Source organism: Canis lupus, chromosome 25, assembly GCF_048164855.1.
Source record: "Canis lupus baileyi chromosome 25, mCanLup2.hap1, whole genome shotgun sequence".
Lineage (NCBI taxonomy): Eukaryota > Metazoa > Chordata > Mammalia > Carnivora > Canidae > Canis > Canis lupus.
Genome location: NC_132862.1, coordinates 32,295,162 through 32,322,828, shown reverse-complemented (window position 1 = coordinate 32,322,828; position 27,667 = coordinate 32,295,162). Strand labels below are relative to the sequence as shown.

At 40.6% G+C, this 27,667-nt stretch overlaps 1 protein-coding gene and 1 long non-coding RNA gene across 7 annotated transcripts in view; one reads left to right on the top strand and one right to left on the bottom strand.

Moving 5' to 3' along the window:
- LOC140617453 (uncharacterized) overlaps nt 1-27,667 on the top strand; it is a 143,209-nt gene that overhangs the window by 63,240 nt on the left and 52,302 nt on the right. For all 5 annotated transcript variants that reach the window (XR_012017686.1, XR_012017685.1, XR_012017683.1 and 2 more), the window contains exons 2-6: nt 469-12,237; nt 12,731-12,778; nt 16,526-16,636; nt 24,397-24,523; nt 26,967-27,009. This is a non-coding gene — a long non-coding RNA (uncharacterized lncRNA). The remainder of the gene's footprint in view (nt 1-468; nt 12,238-12,730; nt 12,779-16,525; nt 16,637-24,396; nt 24,524-26,966; nt 27,010-27,667) is intronic.
- GUCY2C (guanylate cyclase 2C) overlaps nt 12,495-27,667 on the bottom strand; it is a 73,050-nt gene continuing 57,877 nt past the window's right edge. For both annotated transcript variants that reach the window (XM_072798940.1, XM_072798939.1), the window contains exons 21-27: nt 26,890-27,048; nt 23,151-23,343; nt 21,233-21,407; nt 18,207-18,305; nt 16,678-16,772; nt 14,399-14,475; nt 12,495-13,106 (exon numbers count right to left, since the gene is read on the bottom strand). In XM_072798940.1, coding sequence (XP_072655041.1) covers nt 12,929-13,106; nt 14,399-14,475; nt 16,678-16,772; nt 18,207-18,305; nt 21,233-21,407; nt 23,151-23,343; nt 26,890-27,048 — 976 coding nt within the window. In that variant the 3' untranslated portion in view covers nt 12,495-12,928. The remainder of the gene's footprint in view (nt 13,107-14,398; nt 14,476-16,677; nt 16,773-18,206; nt 18,306-21,232; nt 21,408-23,150; nt 23,344-26,889; nt 27,049-27,667) is intronic.

Sequence of the window (27,667 nt, the reverse complement as noted above, 5' to 3'; positions counted from 1 at the left end):
TTCTTTCAAGGCTTATTTGAGAGAGAGAGAGAGAGAGAAAGAGAGAGAGAGAGTGCTTGAGCACAGGGGAGGGGCTGAAGGAGAGAGAGAATCTCAAGCCCACTCCATGGAGCAGGATGTGGGATTCCATCTCAGCATCTTCCATCACGACCTGAGCCAAAACCAAGAGGTGGGCAATTAACTGACTGAGCCACTCAGGTGCCCTCCCTGCTTTATTTTCTCAACAGTACTTACCACCATCTGATCTATCATTTATATAGGCATGTATGTATTTTTTATCTCCTTCATCTTTCTCTGCAGAATATAAATTCCTACAGAGAAGGAAAGTGGTCTTGTTCATTTGTTTGTTTTGTGTTTTATTTCTTCTTCTGTATCTCCAGAGCCTGTAACAATGCTTGACTTAAAATAAATGCTCAGGAAATACTTCTTGAATATATAAAATAATGTATTTTCTCTCTTTATTGTCAGGCGTCTGGAAGGAAAGTAAGATACACACAAATCAAAGAGATTATTGAAGATGTACGCATGGTGTAAGGCAAGATAAAGTACCCCAGTGTTAATAATAGCAAAGGCTCCATGATCATCCCATATCTGAAGGAGTGAGAGGAAAAAACTGTGTGGAAAGGACACAGAAGCTGCAGTCTTGCACTCCAAAGTTTCTCCTCTAGGATTGGCTACATAATTTCAAGACCCAATACAAAGTGAAAAAACACGGCTCCTTGTTCAAAATTATTAAGGATTTCAAGACAGCGACAGCAGAACATTAAACCAAGCATGAGGCCCTGCTAACATGGGACCCTGTGTGTGATAACACAAGTCACATGGCCATGAAGTTGCATCTAATCTCTTCCCTCTTTCCAATCTTCCATTGGCTAAATCCAACTGGTAACCAGAACTCAAAGAAGCTTATTTGCTGAATGCCTGATTCCTGGGGACACAGAACTGAGTAAAAAGGATGAAGTTTGGATCTGTACCAGTACCAGTGAATAGGGTTGTATCTAGACAGTTTCCAGCCTTTCCAGCAGAAAAAAGATAGCCAGCCCAGATAAGTGTAGAAAATATTTATCTCTATGACCTTCTATGTCTGAGTGACAGAGGGTGAAGAAGGTATAAGACACTTTAGTATTAGTCAATAATGATTAAGTATAGGCACATTTCCAAAATGATTAAAGAACAAACACAAATATCAAATAAGTAGTATTGAGAAGAGAAAGTAAGTAATAACCCCAGGGTTTCAACTGCATCATTGGCTCTGGGGTCTGGCCAACCTCTGCCCCAGTACTGGCCTTGACTTTTGGTAGCTGTGTAATGATAGGAAAATTGCTCATTTTTATCGCTAGAGTCTGTAAAGCACAGATAATTATTTCAGAGGTTGTTGTGGGTTAAATTAAAGGATGTCCCTAGCCACCAGTGGGTGTTCAATAAATGTTGGACAATAGAAGAAAGCTGGGATCACAGATGGAAATAGATGAGTTGGGAAAAGGTCTTTCTAGTTCTATGGATTTCTGGGAAAGGGGAAATGTTTGTTCTACAGTTTTAGAGCTCCGGTGGTTAGGAAGTTTTCTCTAAAGCCATCATAGATGGCTACTTCTGAAGAATATAGCCATTTTTCAGAGAATGCTATTTGATTTTCCTGCTGGGCTTGACAGAAAGGATAGAGACTACAGGCAGGCAGACATGGTTACAAATCCTGTCTCCACCAGTGAGTAGTGGCAAGTTGTCTTAAGTCCTTTGGCACAAATGTCAATAGTGTGCCAAAGAAATGCTCAAATTTCTACCTAATCTGCCACTCTTTTTTACTTTTTCAGTTGAGCTGGATTTAGGAATCATTTCTTTTGCCCTTCTTCCCTAAAGCTTAAGCAGTTGCCATCTCCAGCAGTCAGCTGTGCTTCTTTTCTGTGGGTTTCACCCTTGTTCCCTGGGCCTTCCTGGTCACAGAAGTCTCAGCGAGAGAGTTGAGAGGGGAAGAAAAGAACAAGAATCTGTGTTCACTTCTGCAGGAAAGTTCTAGTTCCTCATTGGCTTTTATCCAGACCTGGTTTAAATTTCTCTGCCTTGGGAAAGAAGAAAGCAAAAGAGGAAGCTTTGTGCCTCCCTTCAGGAAGTATATGAGTTGAGTAAAATGTGTCTCTAGCAGGTTGAATAGTGCCCCCCCCCTCCCCGCCCCAGATATCTCCATGGTCTGCGAATGTTACCTTATTTGGCAAATGAAATCTTTGCAGATGTACTTAAATTAAAGATCTCCAAATGAGATCATTCTAGATACTCTGGGTGGGCCCTATATCTGATAACAAGTGTCTTCATAAGACACACAATAGGGATAGTCATGGAGAGAAGAGAGGGCCATGTACATATGGAGGCAGGAATTGGAACCCTGGAATCCACCAGAAGCTAGAAGAGATAAGGAAGGATTTAGAAGGCACACAACCTGACACCACCTTGATTTCATAGTTCTGGACTCGAGAACTATGAAAGAACAGATTTCTATTGTTTTAAGCCACAGAGTTTGTGGATATCTGTTACAAGCAGCTCCAGGAATCAATGCAATATCCAATCAACACCAATCATAATGAGTATACGCACTACTACTAATAGCTGCTCTGTATTGAGCATGAATGGAAGATAGCAGTCTCTCGAAGCTGCAAGAGAGGAGCTGGCTCCTCATGTTATTCCCAACCTGTCCATCTCCAGCAAGCTGGATTGTGTTATGATAAAAATGTATTTTGTTTTTGGTCCTGTTCCTGGCTTGAGAATTTCCTGAGAAACCCTGAGAATTTCCTGAGTGGTAAGAGTGTTTTTTGTATGCTAATGAGATGATCCCTAGATAGTGTCAGGATGAGGGCCTGAATGCCAGAAAAACTGACCATGGGATTAGAGGGTTAGAACTTTTGACCTGCCACCCACCCTCTCACTGCTGAGAGATTAGTCCAATAGCTAATGATTTAATCAACCATGTTTACATAATGGAACCTCCACAAAAATCTCTAACCAAGGTGGTTTTTGAGAGTTTCTGAGCTGGTGAAGCCATCAACATGCTGTGAGGATGGCACATCACGGAAGCTCTACACATACCACCACCTTGGCCCCCACATCTTCTTCCATCGGGCTGTTCCTGAGGTGTATCCTGTATAATAAACTGATAATCATTAAGTGAAGCATCTTCCTGAGTTCTGTGGGTTATTCTAGCAAATTATGGAAACTGAAGAAGGGGTTGTGGGAGCCCTGATTTATGGTGTGTCTGTCAGAAATATGGGTGGGTCTCTGGTACACGTGACTGGTGGCTGGAGTGGTGACAGTCCCGTGAGACTGAGCCCTTAACCTATTGGGTCAGTGCTAACCTTGGGTAGCTGGAATCAAAACTGAATTAAATTTTTTTTTTAAGATTTTATTTATTTATTCATGAGAGACACACACAGAGAGAGAGAGAGAGAGAGAGAGAGAGAGGGGCAGAGAACAGGCAGAGGGAGAAGCAGGCTCCATATGGGGAGCCTGATGTGGAACTCGATCCCAGGACCTCAGGATAATGACCTGAGTCGAAGGCAGGTGCTCAACACCAAGCCCCCCAGGTGCCCCCTGAATTGAATTATTGGTTACCTAGTTGGTGTCAGAGGATTGGCTGTTGGTGTCAGAAAAGACATCATATACACATCACATGTGGGGAAGACAAAACTCCCATGTTGATTTTTGTTTTATTGCTTTTAACAAAAGAACTGCACCAATTTTTTCAGGGTATAGATAACTACTAGATCACAGTTTACTGATTTACTAGAAGAGTGTGCATTCCTGCTTCATGTTAGCTGATCCCAAGGTTTGGACTCTTAGGAATCTGCCCCTGGAGGGATGTCAGCTCTCCATGCCTCCCTCGGAAAACCAGGCAGGTAGCATTGCTGCCCTTTCTAGTGCATTCTTTCTGCGTTTTGGCTTTTAATATTGAGGAGGTCGGGTCTTGGTGAAACACACAGGTGTGGCCTTTTTCAGGCCTGACCGGAGGCCGTGGCACCGGCTCCCACAGAAAGCTGCCCTCTCCATGCCAGCCTCGGTGCCCGGCCCCCGTGCCGCAGCCTCTGGAGGGAGGTCCTGCTCTCTGCCTACTATCAGTCCAGCCCTGGGGCCTTCATTCCCAGGCCTCTTACCTAGGCCTTGGCCAGAAGTCCTCTTCCAGTGCCCATAGGGAAACTAAGCAGAGTGTTTAGGGAGACTTCTCCACCCTGAATTCCCTATCTCTGATGATAAAAATGTCTCTCTTTCTACCTCCTGGGGCAGGGAGGAGATGCCTTTCTCAGGAGAAATTTATTTCCTATTTTCAAGGGGACAGAGAAGGGGGAGTCCTTCTTGCACTGGCTATTTCTCAAGTAACTTTCCTTCTTGCACTAGCTATTTCTCAAGTAATTTTCTTCTTGCACTGGCTATTTCTCAAGTAATTTTCATTCAAAATAATATGCCCACGTGACATATTCTGGCCTGGACTGCCCTGAACCCCAAAACATGGAAGTGAAGGGGAAGGTCGAGGGGTCCTACAAGAGGAGGTAGTGTCTGAGGTGAATCTCAAAGTGTAAGTGAAGCATGTGGGAGAGATGTGAGAGCAGAAGACCCCACTAATTAGATAGCAACAGCTAACAGACAAGAGGGGTTCCCTCATGTCAAGAGAGAAAAACTAGAATTTTAATCAGACTGAATGACGGTGAGGAACGAAACCAGTCAGCACAGCCTATGGTGACAGATTTCACAAAATTCAGCAAAATCCCCGTAAAGACCCCTGAAGCATGTCTTATCACACTCCTCAGGGACTGCCACATCCTGAAACTGGGACCAGAAATAGCAGGCTGTATCCTGCCTGTCACTGTGCCCTGAAGTTTGGCACCTGAGTCCGACAATCTGGAGAGAGGGCGCAGAATTTGTGGGTTTTGCCTATTTAACCCTGAGCCTAAACCTTCCCCTCTGGAGAGTACTACTCTTTGGTTTGTAGCCAAAGGCTGCATCTCCCCACATTGGAAAACTAGTGTGGCAATAAAGCCCTCCCTTACTTCTGACCAAATTAGCATTTCAGGAATTTTTGCTGACAGATTCCTACGCAGTGGAATCAGCACAAGCAAAGTCATGATCATTACCAGCAGTGAAGTCATCGACCTGTGTTATTGGTTGCCTCCTATATATCAGCCATGGAATGGGTTTTCTGTTTGGGTTTAGTTTTCTGTTTTTGCTCATTTTTCTTAGAAATGCTACAGCTCCCTTCTCACTGGGATGCTCCCAGACCCGTTGGTGGTGGCCTCTGGCACATACACAGGAAAATGAAGCAGATAATCTTGGAGAACTTGTGAAAAGTGAAGACGCAGCTATGTTTGGAGAGACATCGTTTTGATGTGCACGTGGCAGGGGCATCTGGTCTGTCAGGGCAACTGGACAAACAGTCCTTAATGGCTTAGGTGCCGGACAACAGGGCACTGTGGTGTTTTGCTGAAACAGGTGTCTGTTGTGACAATCCAGGTGTATCATTCCTGTAGTCTCCTGGTTTTGTGGCCTGTAAACCCATTTCTCGTGCTTTTCCAGAGACTGAGGAAGCCTCCTGATAAGCTCCTTTCTTTTTCACTAGCTTGAGTAGACTTTCTTCCCTGTAACTGAGAACGTGACTGGTCAAGAGGCTCTTCTAAGTGGGGAAGAGGTTTACAGGCAACAAGGCAGGAAATTTCTCCTGGGGTGGGGAGCTGAAAGGCATCACTCAAAAGCTTGGGTGGGGAGATGTGAGGCTCCTTGCTCCCATGGAAAGGGTGAGTCATGTGCCCAACTTGCTGGTTGGTACTCACTTTCTCCTCCAAGTGGGACCTGTACATGTCCAATAGTATCCTTTGTTCTGCTGTCTTCCTGTCAGTCACCACAGGCCTCAGGGAGAGCAGCCACAGATGATGAGACAGGCCGGGCCAGGCACCCTCCCCTCTGTGCCCTGTTCCTCGGAAGCCTATTAGTGCTACACTGTAGGGACCCACGGTCCACTCTCTTTCTTTATTTGAACAAGTGTGTCAGCAGACAGAATCATTCAAGTTTAAAGTACTGCTGTAATAGCACTCCAAGCAGTCTCAGGGGCTAACTTGCTTCAAGCCCCTTGCTTGCTGACCTAAGTCTAGCTGAACTCACTATCCTTGAAGTTTATAGAAGGCTGGCCTTGAGTGAGGGACCAAACTTTCCCAGAAATCAAGGCCTGATGACACTAGAAAATGATGCTAGCAAGTCTGTTCAGGGTCATGCTGTCATGGGATTAATCACCTGGGCACCTCCTCACCTCTTTTCCTCCCCACACCTTCTCCTTTAAAACTCTCTGGCTTCACCTGGACAGGGAAGGAAGATGGTCTCTGAGACATTTGTCCACCACGTCCCCAGGTTCCCGGCTTCCTGAATGAAGCAATCATTCCTTTCCTACCCTCACTTGTCTCTCAACTGTTGTTTTTCAAGCAATGAGCGGCTGAACCTGAGTCTGGAACCAGTTCTCTTTCCAATAACCCTCTAATGACCACCTCATTCAACTTTCTCTAAGTCAGATTGAAACTGAGGGTTGAAGAGGTTAAGAACAATAACTACTCTGAATATAGTTCTCCTCTGTTTACAAAGGTCTTATCTCTAAAAACTTCTTTGGTCCTCACAGCAACCCAGTGAGGTTAAGCAACTGGCCCAAGCTTGGCTCTTTGCTTCACTTGTAGCAAAGCAGAGACAGAGATGTGCATTTCTGGGTGTGTGATCCTGTGTACTAATGCTCAGAGGCTCTGCACACTGATTCTGGTCTGCTAACACTGTCACCAGTTCCCATAAAGTACAAGATTGAGAGTGTTTAGAAACTTTGATGGCAGCAGGACATTGCCCCAATATTCAAGTGTGTGATTTTTCTGTTCTATAGAAGTATCATTCTGAGATCGATTTGAAATGAAAAAACAAAAGAGTCCATTACATGAGAAACTCTGCTCTACACTGCTTTCATTCCTGAGGTGAACAGGTGACTGGGTAGTCTAGGGTCTCTTTAGAAGCTGCAGAAGGCTTTTGCACAATTCCTACTCTCAAAGAACATCCATTTGCTCACAAATCACGAGATCTGATTTATTCATTTTCAAAGAAATATAGAACTTAAAGTGATAACTCATGTTTTTGGTAACACATGTAAATTGTGAGTCATGCCAAACAAGATAGGAGCATGTCACTGGTTTCTCGGCCATGAACTCTATCTACCCTGGGGTTGGGTTAATACATCAAACAATTTGATTTTTTTTAAAGATTTTATTTATTTATTCATGAGAGACACAGAGAAAGAGGCAGAGACATAGGTAAAGGGAGAAGCAGGCTCCTTACAGGGACCCCGTTTTGGGACTTGATCCCTGGACCCTGGGATCACGTCCTGAGCTGAAAGGAGACACTAGGCGTCCCCAAACAATTTAATATTGAAATGATCTCCACAAGGTTAAATTGCTACTATTTAAAGGTACAGGATAAATGTATTTTAACTGGGATTGCATTGGATGATATAAGTAAGCACATGCATAAAGCCTTATATTCTTTAAAAGTAGGGAAGAAAGATAATGGCATTTTTAGCAAACGTAAAAACAGTGTGCTGTGACTGCAGATACAAAATCATTTTTCATGAATTCTAGACTGGACATTCTTATCTTTCTGGAATGGCTAACTTATCATCATATAATGGGACAGGGTCATTTTCAGAACACATGTTCTAACATCTGGCTTATCTGCTGGCTGAACAAAAATTCATGGCACTCCAGCACAAAAGGAGCAATTTCCCACACTACTTTTGTTATTGTTCTTTTTTTCAGTCACAAATCTAAAGTGATATGGTACTCTCGGACAGGAATGCTTTAGTACAATAACAGCTTTTTTCTTAAGAGTGAAAATCCTTTTTGAATTTCCTTTGGTTGGTGAAAACAGGTGTGAATATAGGAAGTCTTTTGTAAAAGCAAGTGGAATTAACTCAAACTTTCGGAAAATGGGGATGCCTGTACTCTTGTTCCTTAGCAACTCAATTATTATCTGACTTCCTAGGAAGGCAGATGGAAAGTCAGCTCACCTACAACATCGCCTTGTTCTCTTGCTTCCTCCTATTACTAATGTATCAGTGCCTGTCACGGTCACCACTATCACTTCCAATAAATGCCATTTCTGAGTCCTTCAACCTAAGAAAGAATTTCTTATAAGCTAATTTTCTTAGGGCTTCACCCTTTCCTCTTTCTTTCTAGAACAGATTATATATTTTGTAGAATGTCCCTCGATTTGAATTTGTCTATTTGTCTGATGTTTTCTCATGATCAGGTTGAGGTTATGTTTTAGGGGAGAATACCGTGTGTGATGAGACCCACTCAGTGCATCTTATCATGGGGTAGAGATGATGTTAATGTGTCATATGAATGAAATCATACAATACAGAGTCTTTTGGGTCTGGCTTCTTTCAATTAAGGAAGTTGCATGTAAGATTCATCTATTTTGTCATGTGAAACAGTAGTTCATTATTTTTTATTGCTGCGTAGTATTTCATCAAGTGGCTTTTCCATAGTTCCTTTTTTTTTTCCCATAGTTCCTTTATCAATCCACCTATTGAAAAAATCTTGGTTATTTCCAGTTTTGGTACTTATGAATAAAGCTAATGTAAACATTCATAAACATGTATTTGTGTGAAGGTAGTTTCATTTCATTTGTATAATTACAAATTAGGAGTGGACTGTTGGACCTGTGGACCTGTGGTAAATGTTTAACTTTATAAAACCTGCCAAACTATTTTCTAAAGTTTCTGTACCATTTTACATTGTTGCCAATGATGTGTGAGAGTTTCATTTGTTCTGCATCCTTGTCTACACTTGATATTGCCAGATTTTTTATTTTAGCCACTTTAATAGTATGTAGTGTTATCTCATTGTAACTTTAGTTACCTTTTACTAATGACTAATGATGTTTTACATCTTTTCATATACTTTTTGCATTTACATATCTCCTTTGGTGGAAAGTCAAAAAGCAAATCAAAATTAAAGCTGCAATTTTTCTAAATCTAAGTTGTCTAACAGGAAACTGAAAACAGGAAGGTAAACACAGAGTGGTTTTAAAAACATTTAAAATTGGAAAAAATTATTTTACTTGTATATGTTTCCAGTACTCCTCATTTCTTTTTGAAGATCCAAGTTTCTATCTGGTACCATATGCATTTAATATGCATTGTAGAGTATATGTACTGGCAACAAATTCTCACTTTTTTTTTTTTTAGAAACACATGTAAATTGTGGTTTTATATTTACTTTTGAATTTTGTTTTTGGCTAGGTATTGAATTCTACGTTTCTTCATTACTTTAAAGATGTCATTTTATTGTCTTTTGGTTTGCATAGTTTCAGAAGAGAAGCTGGCTGTAACTAATATAGTTGTCAAAAATTCCCTATTAAATAGTTTCAACACCTATGTCATGTGTGTATCTGGGTGTCTCTTGAGAAAGTGAATAAATCCTCTTGCTCTCTTAATCTATAATCTCCTTTCCTTTCCCTGAAAAAGAATGTTCCTGTTTTTGGCATTCTAAAGTGGTGACTATGACTAATGATATGTAACTATTAAGCACTCTAAATATGACTAGTTTAAATTGCGATGTTCTGTAACTGTAAAATATACTTTCCAAGACTTATCACAAAAAATGAAAAATATCTAATTAATAATTCTATGTTGATTTAATGCAGAGATGATAGCACTTTGAATATATTGGTTTAATTAAATATTTAAGTAAGTTACCTGTTTCTTTTTAAAATGTGGCTATTAGGTCATTTAAATTGCATATGTAAGAGGAGATCTAAATAAATGGCAAAATATATCATGTTCATAGACTGGAAGACTCAACATAACCAAGATGTAAATTTTCCCCAAATTGACATATTGGTTTGATGCAGGTGATATAAAAAAATCTGGCAAATTTTATTAGAGTTGTATATAAGCTTATTCTGAAATTTATATGGAAAGGAAAAAAAAAAGAACTATAGTAGCTGAAACAATTTTGCAAAAGAAAGATAAAGTGGGATGAAGCATTCCACTTGATTTTAAGATTTAAGATTTAAGCTACAATAATCAAGACTATGGGGGGATCCCTGGGTGGCGCATTGGTTTGGCGCCTGCCTTTGGCCCAGGGCGCGATCCCTGGAGACCCGGAATCGAATCCCACGTCGGGCTCCCGGTGCATGGAGCCTGCTTCTCCCTCTGCCTGTGTCTCTGCCTCTCTCTCTCTGTGTGACTATCATAAATTAAAAAAAAAAAAATAATCAAGACTATGTGGCATGGGAGGAGGGATAAATGCATAGATTAATAGCATAAAATAAAAAAACCATAAATAGATCATTCAAGTATGGACAGCTTATTTTGATCAAGTTATAAAGCAGTTTTGTTGACTGGTTAAAAGTTGAAAAATGCTGAATCTGGCTTGCCTTCTTTTGTTGAGTGGAGGGATGTTTCAAATGTTTCTTCCACATTGTTCTAGCTTTAGGATTCTATTTACATATTGGAGGCCACTGGGTATTGTCCCACAGTTCCTAATAGCTTTGTTTTGATTTATTTACTGCTTTTTCTCTTTGGCTAGTTTGCAGAATTTCTTTAGTGCTACATTCGAGTACATCAATTCTTTCTTATTTCCTATTTCCTTTCCTATTTCCAATTTCTCACCCTATTGCAATGTTGTTTTATCAGTCTTGGGGTTCCTAACTAGTCTGTTTTCCTCTTCCCATCCTCCTCGGTTCTCCTTTGCTTGTGTCTTCCATTTTATCATGGATTTACAGTTGTACTGAGAGGGGATGATCAGAGACAAATGAGTCTATGTCATCTTGTCTGAACCAGAGGCCCTCTTGTACTCTTTTTTGCCACTTCCTATGAATCTGTTATTTTTTCAAAATAAAAAGCTAAGAAATATATATGAGGCTGACATATTTCTATTGAGCTGCATTGAGTGGTTCCATTGAGTGTCTAATGTAACTCCTGGCTGAGCCCTTTAAAATTGCTTTGGAAATTATTGCCTTCTCTCCCTTCTTTCTCTGCTTTACTTCTGACATCTCCTTCCAATGGGATATTATGTTGAAGACCTTATGTCAACATAGTTTCTATTTTCTCTGTTATTCTGAGGCTTTCAAAAATATTTACAAGGTCATTTCCTGCTTGATCATGCCCTAGATCTGGTCACCTAATCCATAGATCAGCAGACCAGCCTTTAGGATGTGATATTTATTAACTTTAGAGAAATCTCTTTCCTGCTTGAGGTCTGAGGGAGTAAGAGCTGGCTCAAGGTTTCTCCTTTATTTTGTCACAGATATCAGTTTTGAACAGGTATGCATCTATATGTTATGTATTTAAAAATCACTCACCTTTAATTGAAATTGAAGTTAAAAATCTTGGGTATTTGCCTCTATAATTTGTTATTTTCACTGTTTTCTAGGGGATTTAAAAAAAAAAGAGAATAAGGTAAAATTGCCTTTCTCATTTAAACCCTAATTACTTTTTGGATACTGGATATCGGGTACTAAACAGACAAAATGCATAGTTAATTGATTTAGTTGTATTATCACTTCAATATTTTAAATTCAGATCTTGTTTCAAGACAGTATGTATCAAAGGTATAAAAAAATTGATTCTAGGATTTCCTGTATTCCTCCTGAATTTATTCCTTGTTTTTACAGAGTACTTCCTCTTGTACTTTTTTTCACACATAGAATTCATGGGTCACACACTTTCTGAGCTACCTTGCATGTATGAAAATAATTATTGCTTTTTAAGCTTATTTCTTTGGAATTGTGAAGCCACTGAGGTGGAAATGCTGAGGCGTAGATACATTACAAACCTCTAGATTCCAGGTAAGGACTCTTGTTGCACAGTAAGGGCTAAACCGATAAATCAGGAGAGAATTTATTGTATTATTTTGATTTTACACTTTTCTGGGTGATGGATAACTTGCTTCCTGATCTCTGGAGTGGTTTTTGTGGTAGAGGCGGAGGGGGGTGGTTAGGGGGGAAGAGTAATGTGGTTGAAGCAGTTGGTTCAGAAGGTTAGTGACAGAAATGTTAGATACTTGTTCTTGTCTTTCTGATTCTAATCTCCTCCACACCAGCTGCCCTTTGTCATTTCCCCAGAGATTTCAAGCAAATGAGTCATGCCGGTGTGCCATAAGGAGGGGGCCAGAGAAGAGGGCTCCAAATGGCGGAAAGGGGATATTTACAGAGTTTAAAGTACTTCATCTTTAATCGGTAAATAAGATGTGACCTTTATCTCAGACTAGAGACAGATGTAGGCCCTGCCTCCCATGGTAGAAGGCTAGACATACAATCCCTGTGTGCGTAGCAGGTGATAGCGAACATGGAAGGTCTTAGCTCTGAACAGCAATGCTGGCTTTGCTGGGCCTCAGTGCTGGAGAATGTCATCTGTTTTCGTGCAAGCACTAGACAGTGGCCGGCGCATTTCAGGAAAATGGGTGGAGTGGGTGGAAACACGTAACCAGACCCAATAAAGTTTTAACTTTTATTCCTGCCTAACATATAGCATGTTTTCTGCAAAATTATGAGTTAAATATAATTTAACAGATAAGGTGTTTAAAGTAGACGTGACAATTTAAAAACTCTAATGAAGACAGAAAGAAAAAGAGCCAGTAAACCAAACCAAACAAAAACAAAATAAGTAAAATAAGAATACAATCTCTCCAACTTAGAGATAGTCCATCCATTCCTCTTCTTTCACTCACAGGTGGAAGGTCTCTGGAGCCACCGTATGGATCAGATTCCAGAGTAAAAGGTAATTTTGGCACTGAGAGTGCACATCTGATTCACAGAAGCAAGTCTATGTTCCAGCCAAGGCAGCCGAGGCGAAGCAGAGTGCATCTAAGTCTTCTGTTGCTTTGAGGTCTCCGGGACCCTCGAGGCCGCTGCCTAAGTACAGCTGTGCTTAATTCGCTTGAGGGTTCTCGTTGTCTGTTGTGTTCAGCTGCAGGTATTCCAGAGTGCCTTTTTTGTAGCTGGCCACCCGTGTTGGTTTTCGGCTTCTTATCCCTGCGGCCTGTCTTTTCTGTAAAGAGTTGGCGAGCATGTCAGAAAATTCAGCTTGCAAGCGCTGCTGATTCTCCCTGGAAAGAGAGTGGGAGGGAAAATGAACATCTCAGCGATTCACACAGAATATTCCTCTAGGATGATTAAGTCAGTTTACCAGATACTTATTGAATGCTAATTCTGTGCTAAACACTGGAAGTCCAGAGGATACAGAACATGCTTCACTTCTGATGAGCTTATAAGAGCTGTCATCCCTGCTCTGTGCATTTGTAGAAAAAGCAGGACCCAGGATGCCTGGATGGCTCAGCAGTTGAGCGTCTGCCTTTGGCTCAGGGCGTGATCCTGGGATCGAGTCCTGTATCGGGCTCCCCTTGGGGAGCCTGCTTCTCCCTCTGCCTATGTCTCTGCCTCTTTCTGTGTGTCTCTCATGAGCAAATAAATAAAATCTTAAAATAAAAAAAGGAAAAAGGAAAAGCAGGACCCATTTCAAGTGGAAAATTATATTTCAATTTCAAAGTGGAACAACAACATGCTGCTTGGATTTGGAAACATGGTTAGGTTTACACATGCCACGGCAGGGAGGGCAAAAGAAGCCAGGACAATGCAAGGCTCCTGCAACACAACCCTGAGGACTTGGTCCCACACATTCTGGAGTGTGGATTTGTCTGGGGAGGCCTCAGAAGGGATGGACTGTTTCAAGAGTTTGGAATGGACACGGGTGCTCCAATAAGGGCCAAGCTCCCCGTGGCCTGGGGAAGATCTGGCTTGTTTTGACTTCTCTACAGCCTTGCCACTGATCTGGGTCCAGCATCTAGGAGTCTGCAAGACAGGGTCTCTCTACCATAGCAAAAGCCACCGTAACAGTCATGCAGTTGATTGCAACAACCAAGTGTGCAACTGAGTACCATTTCAGTCACTGTTAGGGGAACTGAAACCTATTTGTTAAACATGAAACCTTGCCTTCCTCATCTCTGGGAGAACATAGACTCCATGCGAAAACCCAGAACCACAGTCCTGGGGCTGGTGCAGGTCCTGTTTCCATTGGGTGGCCTAGTAGAGAGCTGCTGGCAGGGCTAGAGATGTAAGGGGCCTCCTTGCCACCAGCATGCTCTACTCTTGTCTGAATCAGACATGCAGGAGGTGAGCTGTCTCCTCTCCTCCGATCTGAGCGTGCCTGGAACACCCAGTTTCTGGCAGCCAGAGAAGGGAGGTTTCTACACTTCTCATGTGTATAGTCAATGGCCTTGTATTCAATTATGTCATTGCCTCTGGTGAAGCACTTCCAACCATTCAATTGGCTGTAGGTAGCACAACCAACAGAGCCAAGGCTTCCATTCCCCTGTCCGTCCCGCAACACAGAACAGCTTACACAGTAGGCGGGGTTGGCAGGTTGTACTCCTGGCCCTTCACTCCCGTCAGCCAGTAGGTAGTCTCAGTTCCTCTTCCCTAGGAAGATAAGAAAGGTATGAGCCGTAGATGCCAGTGAAGCAGGTCAGTTCCAGCCCAATCATGCTGATTGCGTTCCCAAGAGATATTTCACTTCCATGTTTCTCATCAGGGCCCACTTTTCAGTACAGCACATGTTCCTGATGTGATTTGCATTCATTCTAGACAGATCTTTCTTTCCAAGTGCCTTTTTAAAAACAAGTCTCTCATTCCCCAGACATGTTTTTTATTTTTTCCAAAGTAGAGTTCTCTTTTTTCCCAAAAGACATTTCTAAGTGTCACTATGGCAACACCATAAGAACTCTTAAATTAAAGAAGAAACTCCGTGTCCAATCCTGTTATGCCAAGAAGTCCAACTGGTTTTTTATCACCCACTTTTTCTTCCAGCCCTTTTTTGCGACAAAATTTTGCCACAAAACTTTTGCCATAGTTTCTCCACCTTCAGCATGTAATTATAAACACGTGTACATCCTAAGAAACACTTATGAAATGGCATTTTCTGAGCCCACTTGGAGGCTATAGAGTGAATGGAAACTTACTGGAAATCCCGTTTTTGCTAAAGCTTGTATTTGAAAAGGAGATGGGGTGGTTATATATTTAAAAATCACACATCTTTAAAGGTTTATTTATTAGAGAGAGAGAGAGAAAGTACACATGGTAGGGAGAGGCAGAGGGAGAGGGAGAGAGAGTCCCAAGCAGACTACACTGAGCGTGGAGCCCAACTCGACTCAATCCCATAACCCTGAGATCATGACCTGAGCTGAAACCAAGAGTCAGATGCTCAACCAACAGATCCACCCAAGCATCCCTAAAAATCACACATCTTTGACACTGGTAGTTTGCTGGCTCTGTTTGAGCTGTAGTAATCCAAATACCACTTCTACTTTGCGGGGGGATGCTCCATGTAGAAAGTGTATTTATGGAGCACTCAAAAAGGGAGTGTGATATTAGGGCACTTCTTCATGAAAGGAGGCTTTTCCAAGTTGCAGTCACAGTGTAAAGGCCAGAAGCACTGTGGCTCCTGGAGACAGATCATCTTATAGTAGATAGTTGGCTTCAGACCAGTTGTGAAAAGACTGAAATGACCTTTGAAAAGCAGCCGAAGTGCCAACTGGAGACATCTGGTGACTCCGGAGGGCAGCTGTTCTGAATGTGAGGACTAGCATGGAGGGGAGAGACTGGTCATTCTCCATCTTTGGCGTGCATCCTGATCACTTAGAATCCTCATTAAAAATATCTATAGAGCATTTTTCTCAGCAGGGCTGGTGGAGAGTCCAGACGTGCTAAGTCAGAAGTCTAGGGCCACAGCTGGCTGTTCGCAGGTCCAGAGCTTCAGAATGATAAAGCACCCCCTAGAGAGGTGGTTTTAGGGAGAAACAATGTGTTGAAATGAGAGCAAGGAAGTGAGTGAGAAGATGGGGGTTTTGACTTAAGTTAAATAAGTCCTGGGGTGCCTGGGTGGCGCAGTTGGTTGAGTGTTGAACTCTTGGTTTTGACGCAGGTCAGGACCCCAGCGTTGTGGGATCAAGCCCTGCATTGGGCTCCACAGTACTCTCTACAGAGAGAAGGAATCTCTCTTTCCTTCTCCCTCTGCTCCTCCCCTGGGCGCTCTCTTTCAAACAAACAAACAAACAAACAAACAAACAAACAAACATCTCTTTCTCAAATAAACAAATAAATCCTGTCCCAGATGTTAGCTCTTGGTTTTGCAGGAGGACTTGGAGACAAATCTTGGATGTATATGTAAGAAATGGTGGTGGCATTTTATAACATACTGGTCCTAGTTCAAAATATTAAAAAGGGGGGATCCCTGGGTGGCGCAGAGGTTTAGCGCCTGCCTTTGGCCCAGGGCGCGATCCTGGAGACCCGGGATCGAATCCCACGTTGGGCTCCCGGTGCATGGAGCCTGCTTCTCCCTCTGCCTGTGTCTCTGCCTCTCTCTCTCTCTCTCTCTGTGTGACTATCATAAATAAATAAAAATTTAAAAAAAATAAAAAAAATATTAAAAAGGTTCTGAGTTCACATTCTTTGGTGGTGGCTTCTCCTACAGGGGATAATGCGTGGTCGTGGCAGGAAGTGCAGAAAAGGATTCCTGATCTTTATGCTTCTCGACATTATTGACCATGAGATGATGTCCAGTTTCCAAGAAGGTGACCCACAAGTGAGTGCTTTTCCTGGGTCCTCTCTCTGTGGATCCCTTACCTTTAGGTATGTTTCCCCTCTCACTTCGTACAGGAACTGGCATTCAGTTCTCTTCAGGATGGCTATTGTGGAGCCACTCACATGAATTCTCAAGGCTGGAAATGCAAAATAGATCAATGAAAATCTCATCCACTTTGAAGTCTATTATGCAAACGCATTTGTTTCCATTTGATTCAGAAAATTTGTTACAGGTGACCTTGACAGCTGAGATATTTTCGTGAAAGGACACTTAAAAACACAATCAGTGAGATAAATAGTATTACACATGGGATTAAAGAGGGGCTGGCATTGCTTTTTGGGGTCCTGAGTGAAGGGGCTCCCTGGGTTGTGTTCCATAGATTCTCTCTCCAGCACAGAGTGGTGGCCCCTGTGCCATGTTTTAGATTTTGACAGTTGGAATTTGGTTTTGGGTCCCTGTTATGAAAGTTCTAATAAGTAGCTTAAGTGTTGGTAGCAAGGTGGAGATTCAGGAGATAGTTACAGGGTCACAATTTTCTTTAGTTTTACTCTTTTAGGGATACTGTTATCCTTCTGACAAACAGTTGGTGAAGTCATTCCCATTCATGGTCCACCACTGGAACACTACCTTTCCTACTGTGGGTGCCACAATGACAATAGTAAGAATAATGGCAATCCTATATTGTATGCCTGCCACGTATCAGAGGATTACGAAATGCTTAATATACATCACATCAACTCCTTCCAGAGAACCTCCTAGCAATATAGGTACCCCATCCTTAATTTATTTCTTCAACTTTCTGATGCCTAGAAGGATGAGGTAACTTTCCCCCAGCTTATAGAGATAGTGATTGTATGTATTGTTATAATTGTAATCCAAATCTGTCCTTTCCTTTATACTGTGACTTTCTAGTACAAACCAGTATCAGGTTGTCAGTAGACTGCCAAAATACCACTCCGCCACCTGTGTTTTTGTAAGCCCCACCCAGACCTACCAAAGCTTGCTTGCTTTCTTATGTAGATTTCCGTTACTATCACTGTCACCAATGTTCATAAAGCTCACAGTGCCACAATGTTCATGTAGTTCATAGTGCCTGTCAGGCAAATGCAATATAGACTTCTGCATATAATAAATACTTATATTTTTCTTTACTAAAACCAATTCTCAGGAAAATAAAAGAGGGGGAAAAAAGGAAATAAAAGAAGAATAGGAAAGCGAACCAGTATAAGCTCCATATCTGGTCCACTGAATTTTTCTTTAACTTGCAAGGATCTAACCTAAATTTCATGACTATTCCAGGTAGAGAGAGCATGCCTGAATGCATTGCAAAGGAACCAAAACAAATAGTCTGCTATTGAGCTAAAAAGGAAGAATACAATGATTCTCAGTAAATGGCAACAACAAAAGCAAATGTAGTAAGGACTGGATTGACATAGACTCATGTCCAGTCAATGTGAAAGGTCATTCTTCATCTCACTAGCACTTTGTAGCTCCTTATTGTGCATTTTATTTTACAATTCCTCTCTGCTGGAAGACATCTTATCCTAAGAAAAGCAATCTCCTTTCTTACGGAGGCCAGTGGATTCCATCCTAGAGGCTGTATTGACAGTATCTCCAAATAGGCAATAACGAGGCATCTTGATCCCCACAACTCCTGCAGCACAGGGACCTGAAATACACAGAAAGCACGAAGTGAAGGCAGCAGAAATCAGTGTGCAGTTAAGATGGAGTTAAGTCTTTGTTCAGAGTCACAGTGCTGAATCCTTCATTTTATGTAGAACTGGCTGACTGTGAAAAATGAGCTGTGACTTTTGTTAAATGGATGTATTCAAGGAGGAAAGCATTGTTATAGCAAGACAAGCTTCTAGAAAGTATCTTGCTATAGCACAGAAAAGTACATTTGCACAAAACAAGAAGGTATCCAGAGATCCAGCCTGCAAAGGTGGGAAATCCTTTTTAGTATTTTCAATAGAAGGTTCTCAGGAAGGATGAAGACTCTCCCACTGTTTGCTTACTGTGCCACACCACACACACAACCCTGAACTGGTGGAGGCCGTGGCACACTCATAGGCTCAGTAACCAAATTCTGTCTTTAAAAAAAAAAAAAAACTCAAAGTAGCATTTCTCAGACTGATGACACAATAATGGAAGACCCAGAAGATGAGGACTTGGCATAATTATCCCTGGGCACTTCATATACCATATGGATGCGGTGGGATGGAAAAGCCTGTTGCACAAGGACATTCTCACAAGAACACAGAAACCAAAGACTGGACACAGCACCATATTAGGTAGGGAAGAAGGGTTGTTGAAATCAAGTGTTTGTGTGGAATCACTGAACACAAGGAGTTACAGATTGTAGACATTAATGATTAACTCAGAAATTCCAAAACTGGTCTTGGATAAAGGTAACTATTGATTTTCTAGTTGGCTTATTGGGTTGTGATCTATGTGAGCTGCGGATTTATCCTATAGATTCTGTGTGATTATGAACATTGGGGGAAAAAATCAAAATACTGGATCTTCCTTTGAGTGCTGAGCCCTTCTTTGCTAGGTTCAATGCAAAACAACACAAATAGCCAAACAACAGCAACAACAACAAGAAACACCAAACAAAAGCAGAAGTAATCTACAGAAGGGAAGGAGCAGTAGTAGTAGCCACTGAGTCAGAAGATCTCTGATCTGTGCCTGTGGTCTGCTATCTCTAATGACAGGTGACTCTTCAAAACTGGAGTGAAGCTGGGAAGGTCTGGTTAGCAGAAAAATCCTGCAGATATCTAGTCTTGTTTTCAACTATCAGTATTTAACTGCAACCTCTTAATTTTAGAGGGCCAAGCCCCCCAGATATGTGTTCCTTATAATCTATTCTCATTTCAGCCCAATGTGGTGACACGTGGGGCCCTGGCAGTCAGTTCAGGCTTGAGTTGGCCACAGGAGGAAAAGATGGGACCAGGACCCAGAATTCTGTCTTCCCTGACTTGGCTCATCCAGCCATGCTGCTGTCTCTCCCTCCAGGTCTGGCAATCTGTGATGGGCCAGAAAAGGGAGAGCATGCTATTGCTGGCTAAGGAAATGCCCGAGAAGTCCCCTCATGTGTATATGAAAACATCTATGATCTATGGCTATGGATGTGATTGGAGAAGAATGAATGTGGCAGGAATTTTTAACTTCTATTTATTGTTACTTTTGCAACTACCCTGGGTTATTACTAAATCAATACATGTTTACTGTCAGCCTTTCTGCTAGGAATTGTGGATATAGGATGACTTGCAAGTGCAGTTGTCTGGTCCTTGCACAAAGCCTGGAGTGATCTTGGATTTTCTATGCTTTGAGTCTTCTGTGAGCCTTGGAGGGCAGAAGAAAGAGCAATGACGAAAAAGTATAGAGAGATGTAATTTAATTTAAGACAAGGAAAGATTGTCTAATAATGATACATATTTTAAAAACAGTGAGCTTTCAGGGAATTTTGGGATTATTCTAAAAGTAGCTATATTATTACTTGTCTTGGAATGTATAAAAATAAGTTGTTCCCGGGATCCCTGGGTGGCGCAGCGGTTTGGCGCCTGCCTTTGGCCCAGGGCGCGATCCTGGAGACCCGGGATCGAATCCCACGTCGGGCTTCCGGTGCATGGAGCCTGCTTCTCCCTCTGCCTGTGTCTCTGCCTCTCTCTCTCTCTCACTGTGTGCCTATCATAAATAAATAAAAAATTAAAAAAAATTAAAAAAAAAATAAGTTGTTCCCTATAAAGGATTAATCCAGATGACTTCTGAGTTCCTCTCCAACTTAATTTTTCCATAACATTTGTAGTTCACCTTTTCAAATCTCTTCATTCTAGACTGAGTATCTTTCATGGTCTTTGAAGTGATCCATGTACTTTCTGTACCACAGAGAGGGGTGGGGAGGACATAAATGCCCTTTCATTATAGTAATATTAACAGCTATTTTTTTTCCCCTGTGGATAATCCAATCCATGAAAGATGCTATACTAATGTGGTGGAAAAGCATCTACATAAGTTGACAACGGGGCAGAGGGAAGGAATGGGAGGGAAATAAATGAAATGGTAAATATGGGGATTTAAACTGCTGAGGGTGGCTCAGCGTTTTAGCGCCTGCCTTTGGCCCAGGGTGTGATCCTGGAGACCCGGGATCGAGTCCCGCATCGGGTTCCCTGCATGGAACCTGCTTCTCCCTCTGCCTGTATCTCTGCCTCTCTCTCTCTCTCTCTCTGTGTCTCTAATGAATACATAAAAATCTTTTAAAAAAATCTTTAAAAAATCTTAAAAAAAAAAAAACAGGAGGAAGTCTGGAGGCTGTCATTTTAGTCCATGGTTAGTGTTTATCATTCCAGGAGTCAAAGGTACTATAAAAGCTGTTGTTCCCTAGAATTCTCAAAGGAGGGTCCAATTATGTCAGTATATGTAATGGGACCTTATAAGGGTTTGGGATTGGGTCTAATTATGTCAGGATATTTGACAGACAGATTCAAGAATAAACTTTATGGGAAAATTGATCACATCCAAAGACTCTTTATCCTTTATCCTCTCTGATTTAGAGGTTCATATGGTTCCCATATACTACAGTGCTTAACTCCATACCAGAGTGAACTCCAATGCGAATCCATATTGGGAGACCAGGAAGATGCTCCAGCTCAAACGTCCCCATGAAACTAAGGATGTCCAAGGCCATCTTGGCAATGTCTATTGCATGCCTGTTGCCATTCCTCTTGGGTAAACCACTGGCCACCATGTAGGCATCGCCAATGGTTTCCACCTGTGGAAATAGTTGCTTATTAGTGGTCCTACCCCTTCAAAGGCAGAGGAAATTAAAAACAAATAGTTGACTGCATATGAAAACAAAAGCTTTTGAGAACTCAGTGTGAGCATAGCCCCATACTTTTTCTGGGACTAGCTCAAGACCAGGTCTATGCTAATTTCTTCATGGTTTTATATCTAGTTAAATGAATGATAAAACAGCTATGAAAGATTTTGACCATATGAAAGTACTTCATAATCATAGAAATCATCTAGATGTCATAACAATTCTGTAATATTTACATAGTCTGAATGATTGTATATAATTTTAGGAACACCTGTAATTACCAGAAAAGTCACCTTTAGCACTTAACATTTTTTAATATTATATCCTATTTGACAAAAAATAATTGTAGGCTCCTCCAAGATGTAATTCACATTCTTATAGCGTAGTGATTCCAAACACTTTTCTTGTAACAAGTAAATGTGTGTCAACAGTATCCCATAAACATGGGGCACCTGGGTGGCTCAGTGGTTGAGCATCTGCCTTTGGTTCAGGGTGTGATCCCGGTCCTGGGATTGAGTCCCTCATTGGGCTCCCTGCAGGGAGCCTGCTTCTCCCTCTGCCTATGTCTCTGCCTCTCTCTGTGTCTCCCATGAATAAATAAAATCTTAAAAAAAAAACAGTATCCCATAAACATTATTCTTTGATAAATGACATCTCTTTTAATTTTATGTTCATAATCATATAGTTCACATTTGTTGAATAGTTAACTTTTCTTTGCCAACCATCTCTAAAATGCATTAGCCATTTCCTATCCAACAAGAACTATTGTTCATATGGCTTTCTGACCTACACAGAGTGAAGATGGGGCTAGGACAAACCTAAAAGGAACATCTTCTCTGTGGGTAATAACCATTATGACAGACTGTTACATGAGTGACCTCTAAACTTTATTTGAGCAAACTGTATTTCAGGCATATTATTTATCTAAATAGCCTTCATAATAACTCACCGAGTTAGGTGCTGTTATCTTCCCATTTTACAGATAGGCAAACTGAAACTTGACAAAGTTAAATATATTAAATGAGGTCACACAGGTAGGACCAGTTGGGATTCAAACGAAGGGCTCTAATTCTAAGTCACTTGCTTCATAGGCTCTGCAGCTTTTCCAACATGAAAACGTGGGAATTCAATTCTCCTTTACTTTTCTGACCCAGACATTATTATTATTATTATTTTTGACCCAGACATTATTAGCCCAAAACTGGTCAGCACTCTAGTCAGGTCACAGACCTAGTTCTGAAGTTACAGCATGTTTTCCCTGTTCTTCTTTAATCTTCTTTGAATTGTGCTCACTATTTCAGCAATAGATCACTATTCTACTTCTTATAACTCTGGTGTCTTCTCTGCTTCCTTTGCAATCAGTCTACACACTGTCCTTTTTTTTTTTTTTTCAATTTCAATGATTTGAGATTATGCCGTTTTCTATAAATTTAGTATCCAGAATTCATTCCTGATGAACTTTATGTTGTTTCTTTCGTACTGCTTCTCAAAAGTCACATGGGCAATTTTGATTTCTGAGCCTTGTTATTCTTTTACTTCCCTTCATTTTCCCAGGTTGAGCTCAGTTTCAACCACAAATTCATTAAATCTTAAATTAGAAAGGTCAAGATCTGAGTAATAATAGGAACCAACCAACTTTGGCTCTGTTGACCAGGGGCTGTACAATCATTTCAGCCTGTTAGGTGAAGTGGTTACCTTGTACACATCATGGTGATCAAGAATGTGGTCAAAACTCTTATAGATGTCATTGAGCATGTCCACCACTTCCATGGGGGTGCTGTATTTGCAGATGGTGGTGAAACCTACAATGTCACTGAAGTAGATTGTAACTTCCTCATATAATTCAGGCTCTACAATGCCTTTCTCCTTCAGAGACTTTACCACTAGCCTAGATGAGAAAGGGGAAAAAAATGTCTTCAACTTAGTAATTATTTTTCTTATCTTGCATACATCTTTAAGATAGTAGTAACTACCCACAAGAAATTCTAGAATTTGGGATTTCCACTGAATGGGGTGACTAGGAAGCAAAGATTGGTTGCACATACTGACCATAGGAATATATTACATACATACACATATGATCCATGCATTTGAACTCATAGGAATATATGCAGATTTAGCATTAACTTAGTACATGATTATTAACCCCAACACACATGTACATATAATTCTAGTGCCTACATAACCCCTTTGTATATATACACACTTGCCCACATTTTACCACTCTATTGATAGTCAACTCCTTCTAGATATAGCTCTACATCCAGATATAGCTCCTCATCCTGAGGAGAGTGTGTCATTAATGCAAGAGCTTGAATTACTACAGCTGTCAGATCTGACTTTTTTCATCAGAGCCAACAGTTTTGCCTCCTAAGCATATTTTACATGGTATTGTTGGATATCAGTATAAAGGAACAATGCACTTAAAAATCAACTTTGAAAAATTCTGAACAGGGATTTATTTGATATATTCTTGAACCAGATGTGGGGCCTTTAAAAAGCAAAATTAGTCACCATGTAAACAAATTAAAATTATGGTAAAACTGCAGAAGTCAAATAAAAGCAACTTATAGTATCTTTGTTGCAGAGACAGAAGGAGTAGTACATCAAACTTAGAATTAGAGAGAACCACAAGAAGGAATTCACACCATACTTCCTTGATGTGCCAAGTCGTTTTTTCACTGAGAAAATAGGTGGGACCAACATGGGGCTAGATGCTCCCTGTCTGCTCTTGGAATCCTTCTGTAAAGAACCTAAGTATGAACCACTAGAATCAGAACATGGCCACTGGGAGGGTGCCTTAGAGATCATTGAGAACACTGAGGCTTAAAAAGAAAGTATGACTTTCACAAGGTCCCACTGCCACTAAGGGAAGAGCCAGTACTCAGCAACATCCCACCTTTTGGTCTTTTTATTGCATGGTATCTCCTCCACAACCCAGACCTTGGATATTCATGAAGATGAGGAAGATCTGGAGGTATGCTATTTGTATCAGAGAAGGAATGTCTGCCATTCTCCCAGAAAACAGTTCGTCAACCACAAGGACATACAACCTTCAAAGCATTGAGGTAAGTCTTTTCAATTGGTGCAATAACAAAGCCTGGGACCTTTGAGAAACACCCCTTTGATGTGGCTGGTTGGATTCTCAGGGGGCACTTCTGGGATGGTGGTTCTTGACCTGTCCAGTATAAGGGTGCAAATTTTTAGAAGGATACATAAATGTAATGATAAAATTGGATATTTTACCATCTTTACTGTTCCTATTACTGCTTATGTCTAAAAGTCATATGAGCTTAGAAACTAATGCATTACCCAGAGAGTGAAATTAATGTTGGTAGATAAATGAAGAGCTGTGACTTCACATGGCAAGCTTTGGTAACAGGTTGTTGCTGACATAGATAGATTAGCAAACACAGTAGATGTTTTGGAAAGGCTTCCCACAAGGAGAAAAAACTTCAACATTAATGTTTCAAAGCCCAAGGGGCACTGTTTAAATAAATGTTTAATATCTGGTTCCTACATTGCAGTCTTAGTTTATTTGCAATTTTGCCATAAATATTCCTTTTGATTCTTGTAGTTACTGTTGGTGTATGGTTTAGTTTTCCTTTAAAAATATAAATACTTTTTACATAAATTATCAAAGTGAGTTGAACCGGAGGCATGGTGTATTGTGTTATATAACCTTTGGCAATACAATAAAAACATCTACCCATGGAGATGAAAAGTAGAGCAACAGCATATATACTGTTGTAATAACATTGTATTGTGACAGATGGTAACTAAACTTATTGTGGTGAACACTGAGTAATGTTTAGAATCATCAAATCACCATGTTGCATACCTGAAACCAACAGAATAGTTTGTCAATAAGACTCAGTAATTAAAACACACAAGACATCTACCATCTAGTGTCGAAGTGGCACATTACACCAAGGGTAAGAAAAATCTGAGGAAGTTATGAGCTGTTTTGAATTGTTTGAGCAAGATTATTGGTTAAAACCACTGATGATGACACCCGGAGAAGGCAGTCAGATTATCTGGATGTTGTTTTTGTCAACATTAAAGGCCAGGCAAAGTATTATGCATCATATAACTAGCATTTATGAAGCTCTGAGTGAAATTGCCATCTCTGATGGGAATATTAAGGGCTCCAGCCTATTTCCAGGATACCATTCCCGGGCTGTTCCTCAGCACTCTGAGGACACACAGATTCTGCTGGAGGCTCCCTTCAGGCATGGGTGACTGAACAGAGCATGTGTGTCACTCCTACCTCTTCACTCAGGTTTGTCAAAAAGAAACTGCCTTTCTATTTAGAAGACCGCTCACCCGGTCTCAAATCATTCCTTATTAATGTAGAGCTCATATTGTAAATAAAGCATGGGTTCAAAATAAAACAATGAACACAAGTTATACATTAATGTCATAGCTACTATGTATAATAATAACAACCATGGATATAGCAGACTCTGTGCTGAGTACTACATATCCTAAGCATTATTTCAGGAAATTCTTAGGGCTGGTGTCTGAGGTAGATGAGAAACTGAGGCTTGGATCATGTAGGTAACTTGTGCAAGTTGGTGGTGGAACTATGTTTTTTTGTCAGGCCTAGCTGACCTCAGCTTCTATGATTTTACTCAAGGCTAGACTACCTAGCTTAGCCTTCATCTCATAGAACACCTTATTCCACTTTAATGACAGGAGAACCTGACTGCTCACTTGTGGCAGGTTTCTAACTCTTCACATTTTCATTTCTTGGTTCTCTTAACATTGCTTAGTTATTTTCTGAGTACCAACACTCAGAAAACTTTACACTGTTTGAAGATTTCAACCTTACTTCCTTTCTCTTATGTCATGGTTGTGATACTATTTCACAAAACAGAGGTCAGCCCATAGATGCCTCTGTGATGAGGCATCTGATATGTGGTCCCCACCTCCTCCACTAACAACTGCTCCTACTTCTTGTAATTTGGCTTCTACTTTGAGGTAGAAAGGGAAAGGAAAGGAATGAGCATTTAGTGCCTGCAAGTGCGTTGTTGCTCATAGATTCTATAGGAAAACTTTAATCTCCATTTTGAGATTAAGGAGAGACAGTGATTCGCCTAAGATCACAGACTTAGTAAAAGTGGCAGGCAAAGAGGTGTCAGAAACCTGGTCACTCTAACTCTATTCCCTGTGCTCCTCTGAGGGCACGACACAGCCACTTGAAAATAACCTTTTTTTCTCTAGATATTTAAAGTACAAACCAGACTAAGTCTTAGCAAGGTACTTTTTTAACTCAATAATCTGTTGAAGAATGTGCAAAAGGGAATAATCCTCTATAGATACAAAGGAAAAAAAAACAATACTGGACAAAAATGCTGATGCTCTCAGCTAGAAGGAACAAGGCACAGCTGTGGAATTGTGTGAAACCACCCAGCAGGAGGAACTGCCTTACCTTGGAAGCAACATAAAATTAAGTCTGTCGGCTCTGTCCCTTTCTGCCTTATACAGCTGGGTCCTTTCCTCCACCAGGTGTTCCAGATTTCGAGAATACAGCTGTAGACGTCGGATCAAGGTATCCATATAACTTTCACTTTTTTGGTCATGAAATAGGCTGTAGGTGGCAATAGATAAAGAATGGTTACATGTTTTGTTTTTTTTTTTATTTTTATTTTTATTTTTTTTTGTTTTTTTTTAAAACATAAACATCCAGTAAAACAGTGGAAAATATGCAACTGTTAATTAAAGAAAAACATTTTTAAAAAAGGAGAAAATAATAAAAACGACCAACACACATTAAAAAACATAACCTCAGGAAAAATCCAATACAAATAAATAAGATTTTTTTTAAAAGAAAACAAAATGTTAGAACAATGTTAATCAATGGAGGTAAGGAGGAAAAACATATGCTATGACCTGGCAAAATGTGTCAGAAATGTGAAAAGTACACACACTGATCAGTCCACCAGCATTGCTTCTAGATCTATCTAAAGGAAGCAACATGAATGTGCTGAAAAGTAACTACAAAAAAGGTCACAGCATTCTTTGTAATAGCAACCATTAAAAAATAACCCAAATGTGTAACGAAACATAATTAAAATATTATGATGCAATGGAAAATTAATGTATCATTAAATTCAAATTAGAATAGTTAAATATACAGAAAGACCCTACCTCTATATTGTTAAATAAAAAAGTTGGTGCAATGGCAGAAATTATTTTTAATTTTTGAA